Source organism: Carex rostrata, chromosome 7 (assembly GCF_964058835.1).
Source record: "Carex rostrata chromosome 7, lpCarRost1.2, whole genome shotgun sequence".
NCBI classification, from domain to species: domain Eukaryota; kingdom Viridiplantae; phylum Streptophyta; class Magnoliopsida; order Poales; family Cyperaceae; genus Carex; species Carex rostrata.
Window position 1 is genome coordinate 11759385 of NC_135924.1, and position 9687 is coordinate 11769071.

At 34.0% G+C, this 9687-nt stretch overlaps 1 protein-coding gene across 1 annotated transcript; it reads right to left on the reverse strand.

Moving 5' to 3' along the window:
* Positions 1 to 1851: 1851 nt before the first annotated feature.
* Positions 1852 to 6305, reverse strand: EMB3006 (embryo defective 3006). The gene is made up of 8 exons (XM_078304768.1): positions 6167 to 6305; positions 4765 to 4885; positions 4421 to 4492; positions 4240 to 4269; positions 3033 to 3065; positions 2658 to 2801; positions 2460 to 2549; positions 1852 to 2196 (listed from the first exon to the last, which is right to left on the reverse strand). The coding sequence occupies exons 2-8, from the start codon at positions 4873 to 4875 to the stop codon at positions 2134 to 2136; spliced, it is 543 nt and encodes a 180-aa protein (XP_078160894.1). The 5' UTR covers positions 4876 to 4885; positions 6167 to 6305; the 3' UTR covers positions 1852 to 2133.
* Positions 6306 to 9687: the final 3382 nt, after the last annotated feature.

Sequence of the window (9687 nt, forward strand, 5' to 3'; positions counted from 1 at the left end):
AGTCATTGAAAAAGTAGAAAGGAAGCTAAATTATCTGTATTTTTCCTAAATAATATAAAATTTCAATCTAATTTTTATAAGAAGTTACTCTTGCATAGATACAACTACAATGATGGTACACAAATCAATTAATACAGAAGCATTATTCTGTCCTGTCTATGATAAAACAATCTCCATTTCCTGTTGTGTTCTTTAGTCTCGGCTCTGCCTTCTCTACCTGTACATAACCTATCAGTAGTACTTTAGATGCTTCTAGCACCAAATTTAGATGCAGTTTAGACTCATGTCTATGATGCATTATCATGCATCATTTCTCCAAATCTCACAGAATTTGGAGAGGTTAACCTATAGCCAAGGATTCTGGTTTCATACAGGTTACAGTCGGTACATGAACCAACTGGTATCAATATGAACTGTACAGGAAGTTCAATTAAATAATGCTTGATTGTCCTTAATGCTGCATTTAGCAAAACAAAAATGTAAAATTTCAGAGTTGAATGACAGTAGAGGTGTTGATGCATTGACCAGGCTGGCATGGTAAGGTTTTTAGCTGAATCCAGAGATGAAAACCAAACAGCTATATCTATTGTACTGGACACAAGCTAATTTGCTCACGCCTAAGTATTCTTCAGGTAAAATTACCTCTTCGTCCCAGTCGGTTCTGGCAATTTTAATACTGAGTATATATAATGGTTTGTTCTAATACTCCAATAACAACTCCCCAGAATAATCCCTGAAATAAGGCCATATAATTTATTCAGAAAACTTAAAGATGCCTCATTTTTTACCAAAAGCATTGATCACCATATAATTTCGCCATTATGGTACCAGCACCTAAAGGTTGTTCAAAACCAGCCTACTTGTATCTGGTAAGCAATCTTCCTTTATGGGGTTTGTGTTTATTACATTGATAATATATTTTTGTATCAGACTATTGGTTAGGACCAGTATGAGTAGAAATCTGCTCAAAATTGCAAGCACTGGTATAACAGTAAACTAAAACATGAGGGATTAAGCCACGTGCATAAGCTTGGCCCATAAAGGCATTCTCTTCTTCCTGACCAATCACAACTAGTTAGTAAGGTGCCAGAATAATAGAGCATGAATCCAAAGAGGATGGCAACTATGAAGTGAAGCATAAGAGCAATTTGAAGTGTTTTTCCCATGGTGTTGTAGATACTTAATGGCCCCTACATATTGGGAGAGCTGACGGTTGGGGACAGATAGCATTACCATTGTGAATTATACCACCGCATTTATTTTTCTCCATCAAAGTTTCTGAGTTTTGGTTCTTTTCTCGACGGTTACTTCTCCATTTATAGAATATATCCTAACGGCTAAATTAGCCTTGTAAATACTTAAATAGAGAGCATGTACGTTGTAAATATTATGATTTCTATCAATAAAGCAAATAATATAATTATTCAATCAATTCACAAATTGTATTAGTTTTGTATCTATTGGCACCGTAAGCTTGCCCGCAGATTGTTTGAACTACATTTGTCATGCCAAGCTACAATTATTGATTACATGATTGTAATCAAGATTCTAAATAGCGATTATAGCGCTATAGCTTTTAATGTCCAAAAAAGCTATAGCACAGCTATAGCGTAACAATAACTAGCTATTCAGAATTATTATAAAAGAAAATCGGTTAATAGCGTTATAGCTTTTGCAGTCCAAAAAAGCCATAGCCAGCTATTTAGAACCATGTTACTGTTAGTCAGTCACATTTGATTTTGATAGTGCAGCTGTAAATTCAGGCTTACACAGATTATGTTTCTCTCATAAAATATATTTGATAATGAGCATTGCATCGTTGAATCTATACTATAGCAAATCAAACAAGAAATAAGTCGTCAAATTGAGAAACATTCAGCATTTGTGCATCTGAAAAGGGAAACATAATTAGCCAAATGATAATAATAAAAAAAACCCTATTCACGCATAAACTGATGAGATTAGGCTGCCCCCATATTAAACAATATATAATAATTAAGTGATTGCCAATTTGCCACCATTAAAATAAAGCAGAGGAACATATTCACAGATTGTATATAACTTCAATTAAACTCAATCTGACATGCAACTACCTTCATCCAACACAAAAGAAAGGAAATCATATGAGATCATTCAGATTTTGTGCTGATTTGAGGTTCCCATACAATTCTCAAATTCAGCATTCCATCTCCTAAGCTGCATGTGTAGAGAGAGAGAGTATGAGAATTTTACTTACAAAGATCAATAAAGCACTTATTCAGCATCTTACCACATCCAGTGGACCAGATAATTTTTATTTTTTAATATTTTATAGATATTTTAGTGTCAATGAAATTTTGTTTAAATCTAAAACCCAAAATAAATCCAAGAGCGTGGCGTGTTCCATAAGGAAATGTAGCAATATCTCACTGGCCAGGCCCAGTGTTGGCATAAACAGAGAGAGAGACAGAGTCAAGTACCTTTTCAACTGCATCTAGCATGCTTGGCAGATCTTTATTTTTCTTCAATTCGTCTAAGCGACTTCTCATTTCATTATTACTTTTCTTCACCTTAAACAAATAGAAGTCGCAATCACTTATACAAAAACAAAAAAAATGAAATTTGGACCCAAGAAGATTGCAAGATAAGCAAATATTCTAAATTCTGAATATACAAACCTTCTCAAGCAAGTTCTTCAGAGTAGCTATCTCATCCTTCTTCACTGTTATTATCTTCTCTTGCAAGTCCCCAGTATAAGGATAGAGCACATCAAGGGATTGTTCTTCAATTATATGTTCGACCTTACTAAGGATAGAGCCGACCTATGAAAATGTTATGATTCATTTATATATACAAGGATGGTATAACAACATGTGCAAACAATCAGTATGTTAAATTAGATTTCTATTGGCAGAAATCATGGGAAAACCAAACAAGTAACACTGAGAAGTTCCTTGTTTTTTTTTTTGGTGGGTGGGGGGTGGGGGGGTTTGCTTGGTGAGCCCCTATCTAACCTGAAAAAAAAAAGAAAAAAAAGGGGAAAAAAATGTAACCTTTGCAACATCACAGATCTTGTCCAGGGCCCTCTACAATTAAACAAGGATAACATTTAGTTACTTCACTAGGTGCAACATGCGTCCGCATCTGCTGTAATTCCAAGGAGAATTACAGGACCCTGTAATTCTGAATTTCCACCGTTGATTAAAATTGAATGGTCAGGATTAAAAATAAAAGAAATAGACTAATTTATTATGTCTTTCTCTCTCCCAGTGCTGCCCCCATTCTTGCCCGTGTATCATTTCCCAACTCTTTACTAACTAAAATCTAAACACATTGCATAATCCGAATAAGAATCAAAATAAAAAAATTAACAAAAAAGAAAAGAGAATCAAGCTAAATTGGAGTTTTAATAAGAATCAACAAGACTCAATTATGGTTTAGGCATAACAAAATATTTTGACAACTCAAACCTTTACTAACCATAATAAACATATCAAATAGCATGTCAATTGCATAATCCGAGCAAGAATCAAAATAAAAAAAAAACCTATCAAAAAAGAAAGAAAATCAAGCTAATTGGAGTTTCAAATATACCATCATCATTTCATTTTGAAGTGCTGCACCTAGAGCAAATTAAACTCAAATTTTACAAGCTAGTACCAGTGAAGAAATAAAATAAACTATAAATATATTTACAAGGGTTAAGAAGTAAAATAAAACAACAATAACTGAAAAGAAAAAAAAAAATGAAAAAAGAGAACAAATTTAACTATCTTGGACTCCATAAGCTGGTATCAGTGGTGTTTAAAGTCCATTAATTGATTATATGGTACCAGCACCATGTGTACTCCAGGATATATATTTCGACCCGTTAACTCCCAGTAATTGGATCTGACCCGGTTGCAGAGAAGAAGAGAAAGGGAAAGAAAAATAGTGGGAAATCAAAATTATCTTTATAACTCCCACCAAAATGAAAGAGAAAGAGGAGAATACGGAGCAGGAAAGACGGAGCACACAATTGAAATACGAGCAACGGGCAGTGCAGGAAGAAAGAAAGGAGTACTATAAATTAGTCTATTTTCTTTTTTTTAATCTCAACCATCCAATTCTAATAAACGGTGAATATTGAGGATTACAGGGTCCTGTAATTCTCCTTGGAATTTCAGCAGATGCGGTTCCGGTGCAACATAGCACTTACAAGGACAAACAGCTATTAGAAAAAGAATGACATAAAAAAAATTGAAGAATTTAGTAACATACCTCTATGTTGTATGGTAAAGACTCAACAACCTGAAAAGCCAATTAAATGAGGGCAATTCTGTCAAATTAAAATGTAAATAAATATAATATTGGTACTTTTTGCAAACATATGCCAAGAGACTTGGTGAGTAAACAATAGAAAATTAAAAACTTGACAATGTTTTGAAAACATGTAGCTTACAATGTTTTGAAATAGGTGATAAAGGGTATCCTTCTCAGCTTCAGTAAACCCCTCAAAAGCTTTGTTAAAGTCCTGTATTGTGACAACAATTCAAGGTTAATTTCAATCCCATATTTAGATGATACAAGTACAACAAAACTATTGGCCACATCCAAGATAGCAAATTGCTACACTGGAGCACTACACTGACCCGCCACACAAATTGCTACACTGTGCAATACACTGACCCGCCATACAAATTGCTACACTGGAGCAAGAGACAGTGAATATAGCGTCAACAGAGGTGGAAATGCAAAGGAAATGTAAAAGAATAAGAGACAAGGGTTTAAGAGACTTATTCTCACCTCCCGAGAGCTAGGGACGAGCAGACGGCGAACACCTTCGCTCTTGAATAGCTTCTTCAAGATTTGGTGCCTCGCGCTGATTCGCACTGAAGACGAATTTTCGGCCTCCATTGATGCGGATCTGAGGAGATTAGGAGAAAAAACTTGGTCACTGGATTCTTCAAAATTGAAATCAAAATAGCGGGCACAAGGGAAGTAGCTTGGTTCTGATTTTAAAGTCGGATCTCGTCCGGCTTAATGGATCCTGGGCCTGGATCGGTGACACTCAGGCCCAATAAAAGATGTGCTCGAAGACTCATAACAGATCTACATGAAAAGCAAATAATGGTCCGGGCCGGGCCGGGCCGTTGTATAGTTTGAATGGGTTGAATGGGGATTTGATAAGTTCACATAATGTTCAAAATCTAACTAATACTGAAACGGAAAGTTCACATCATGTTACAAGAGATTTTAGATTTAAACTTCAGAAAGTTTCCAACTATGGAGTCACAAAAGTTTTCTGCGTCACTAAAAATATATATATATATATATATGGAGTGACAAAAGTTTCCAACTATGTAGTTTAAAAGAAGCAAATATTGGGTAAAAACACGTATTATATTAGAGCTAATTTGTATTGGTGCATACTTGAAGATATTTACAGCGTACGTCTATGGATGGTGTTTGGTTGTGAACTTTACTAATGAGATCTAACTTGATTATTTCAATTTAGACAAATCTAAATTATTCATGTTTGGTTGATACTTAAAGTTATACATTGACGTAAGTTATTACTTGTTTGGAAAGAATTTGATAGCTTAAGGCATGATTTGATATTACAAATTATTTTATCTTACAAAAATTTTAACATCAATAATAAAACTATTCTTCGTATTTTTTATTCATTTTGATTGAAAAAATTGTACAAGAAAATGAATTATGTATAAATTAATTCTATATCTTAGAGATACACATTGCATTTAGTTAATCTTTTTTAATTAAACTTATATGTATACTAATTTATTTTGTCAAAAATATGTTGGATTACTGAACAAAAAAATATTTATTTGTAGTACAATTTCAAATAAATATTTTATTTAATAATTTTGTAGATTGCATATTTTGTTAATTTAGAAAGTTATGCTATTTTGTAAAGAAAATGTTCATTCCATAATTGATAAAGTTATAAGTTTCACTGTACATTAGTTAAACCACTGATAGGGGTGGCAAAAAATCTCATAGCTCGTGGCTCGATTGTGACTCGCACCTGACTCGCTCGTTACTGGACCTAGTTGTTGATGAGTCAGCTCGCCACTAGCTTAGTTCAAAATTAACGAGTTCAAGCTGGAGCCTAACTTGCTCGGCTAGCCAACAATTTGTAAAAGAGGCAACCGTAATTTGAACAATTTCCAAGAAAACTTACTTTGATTCAGAGGTGCTATCTGTGGAAGAGGCGGCGAGACAGGAGGCAGACTGTCAGAGATTGTGGTGCGAGGAAAAGGTTCGACGAGTTCAACGTGAGGTGGGCACTGAGGATGAGGCTGAGGCTGTGGCGCGATGAGATTCTAGGGCGAGGCCTTCGCCAGTTCGAAAGAGAGAGATGAGTTCAAACGAGAGAGGAAAAAGCGGCGAGACAGGTGGCGAACTGTCAGCGATTGAGGTGTGAGGAAGAGGTTCGTCAAGTGAAAGCATGCGCAGGTGGGAGCACGAGCAGAGAGAAAGCCGCGGAGGGAGAGTGAGAGTGGCGGCTGGAGTAGAAGAGAGAGAAACCTAAGGGAGAAAAAACAAAAGCGGAAAAACTAAAAGACCATTTTGAATTTTGTTGCAAAGGTAACGGGGTCCGTTAGCGCTCTCCGTTCCTCATATTTTCAGATAATCCATCACGAATGTAATAACAGATCTGACGGTTTAAAGTGTTAGAACTTAGAAACATATTGCTGAAGTTCTAGAGAAAGCGTGTTAGCCGTACTTAAATATATAAATATATATAGATGAGTTATGGTGAGTTGCGAAGTAAAACGTGTTTCTACTTCACACTGTATTTTCATTTTGAAAGTTCAAACAATCGATCCGAATCGTTAGATGTGATCTCCATATTGAAATGTGCTTGGAGACCAAATTTTACATTTTTTTTGGAATTTTTTTACTATTTATTAAGCAATTTTGAAAATTGTTATTTTGTTGTGAACAGTAAAAAATGTAAAAATTTCTGGACCATCGAATCAGTGATTTTCAAAATTGCTTAATAAATAGTAAAAAAATTCTAAAAAATGTAAAATTTGGTCTCCAAGCACATTTCAATATGGAGATCATGTTGAGCGGTTCGGATCGGTCGTTTAGATTTTCAAATCGCAAAATATGAATGTGAAGTAAAATAGTCATTTTACTTCGCAACTCACCGTAGCCCATCTCACATACATACATACATACATACATACATACATACATACATATACATATATATATAGAGAGAGAGAGAGATGAGCTATGGTGAGTTGCGAAGTAAAACGCATTTCTACTTCACGCCGTATTTTCATTTTGAAAGTCCAAACGACCAATCCGAACCATTAGATGTGTGCATGATCTCCATATTGAAATTTGCTTGGAGACTAAATTTTACATTTTTTTGAATTTTTTTACTATTTATTAAGCAATTTTGAAAACTGTTATTTTGCTATGAACAGTAAAAACAGTAAAAAATTTGGACCATTAGGATCGTTCTTGATGTGACTTTTAGTATCGGATAAATGACCATTCTTGATTAATGTAACTATCAGTAACGCCTAGGTCAGTGTCGTCTGTAGGTCCGTTCTTGATGTCCTTTTTTTACCGTTACTAATGTCTAATTCTCTAATAGTGCGTAAATTATAGGTAAGTACTATAATTAAGTCATTTGTTTAATTTTTATTTACAGAAATGGCAATTCTTACAAGCCAATTTTGGTAAAGAACAATAAATAGAAGATACTAGATTTCGTACTGATTGCATCTATTTTAAATGACACTCCAAACAAACATGATCCTTTTACGGTAGTTGCAAACCAAACATTGCATGACCTACCAACTATATACAAGGGTTGTGTAACTTGAGTTATTGTTATATTTTTCTTGAAACTATTGTTTAACTATCGCTCTTCTAAGTTCCTTATGAATCCGATCCATAACTGCATACGAGGAAATTTTTTGAAAAGAAATTGGTGGAAATCAAAAGTAAGTGAAGATAATTACTCCATCGAAGGATGTCGACTCTTGACAGGATGTGATTCTCTGATGTGCTCGATTTTAGTGTATCTTGGCCGCCAGATCACTATATTTCCGGGCGCAGTATTTTGGTCTCATGAGAAAACAAGAAACAATGGAGCATACAAAAGTGGAAGACATGGAATATTTACACACAGATATTTTTCTTGTGATAGAAGAACCTTTTGCTAATGACGAAGAGCAGTTTTTCGCATACCATGTTGGTTCAGAAACTATTCCCAGTTGTAGATCAATATTTAATTGATATCTCTGATGACAATGTTATTCAGTTCTTAGTTTTAGTTGAACGGCATATCTGCGAAAATACTTGCTTATGTTATCTTGCTGGGTTTAAAACTTTGGCTTTAGTGATGTTGACGAAGAATTTTTGCAATTAATGATAGATTGCCTTTTAATTTTGGAAGATATAAAGAAGAATATGAGCCATTCAATTGTAGGAACAGCTTAATTTATTAGACCTTCAGAATTCATTTAACCTACCCTCTGATAGCGTATGAATTACAAAATTAGTCATAGTACCCTCAAATTAGGTTTCATGTTAGTTTCCATAAAAGTCTTAGAGTGAGTCTATGGTAATATGCATATCACGATTTGGCACCGTGCTACGGCTCTATATTCGAGTTTTCAAATCCTAACGGCCGATCCGAACCGTTCATCTTGTTTTCCATATTAATATGTGTTTGGAGACCAAATTTTACATTTTTTGAAATTTTTTTACTATTTTTTTAGATTTATTGAAAATCACTGTTTTTGGATGGTCCAGAATTTTCAGATCAAGTGATTTTCTAAATATCTAAAAAAATAGTAAAAAAATTTAAAAAAATGTAAAATTTGGTCTCCAAACACATATTAATATGGAGAACAAGATGAACGGTTCGGATCGACCGTTAGGATTTAAAAACTTGAATATAGAGCCGTAGCACGGTAACAACCCGTGATATGCATATTACCATAGACTCACTCAAAGTCTTATGTATATGTTGTGTCATATATATATATATATATATATATTATAGTTAAATTTTGCTTGAAATTGGTTTGTTTACTGCTTCTTTGGAAGCTATTATCGAACTACGTCGAAAAATTGATGCTTTGGGAAAAAATTAACTCACCTCATGAAAAAGAATATATTCCACGATTTTATAAATTGATCGCATGCGATAAAGCCCTCTGACTTGTTGTCGTCGGATTGGTTAAAAAAAAAAAAATCTAAAATCAAAATAAGGCTACGTATCAATAATTAATATTTACATATAATTATGGTAGTCGTTTTATATGTACGCTATTGGCTGTTTTTATTGAATATCAAACACAGTGACACAAGCACTATTCGGGGGTGTAGATTTTAAGCACAGGATTTTGGTTCAAGGCAGCGAAGAAGTGCGAGAAAAAATTTATTTGTACCATTTTGTCCAAGTTTCAGTAAGTAAAGTAATAAATAAGTTGTTTACTTCTGTAATGAACACCTCATTAATTGAATATAATCAATTTTTGATTCCTTCTTTAATTGAAGACCAATCCTAGTTAGCTTTTTCTAATGAAAAAAGAAAAAAGTTGTACGTAGCTGAAAATAAAATCCTGCTTTGAAATTTCGTGCGCTATTTTTCATTCTTCGACGGAAACATTGCATGACCTACCAACTATATATATACAAGGATTGTTTAACTATGGCTCTTCTAAGTTC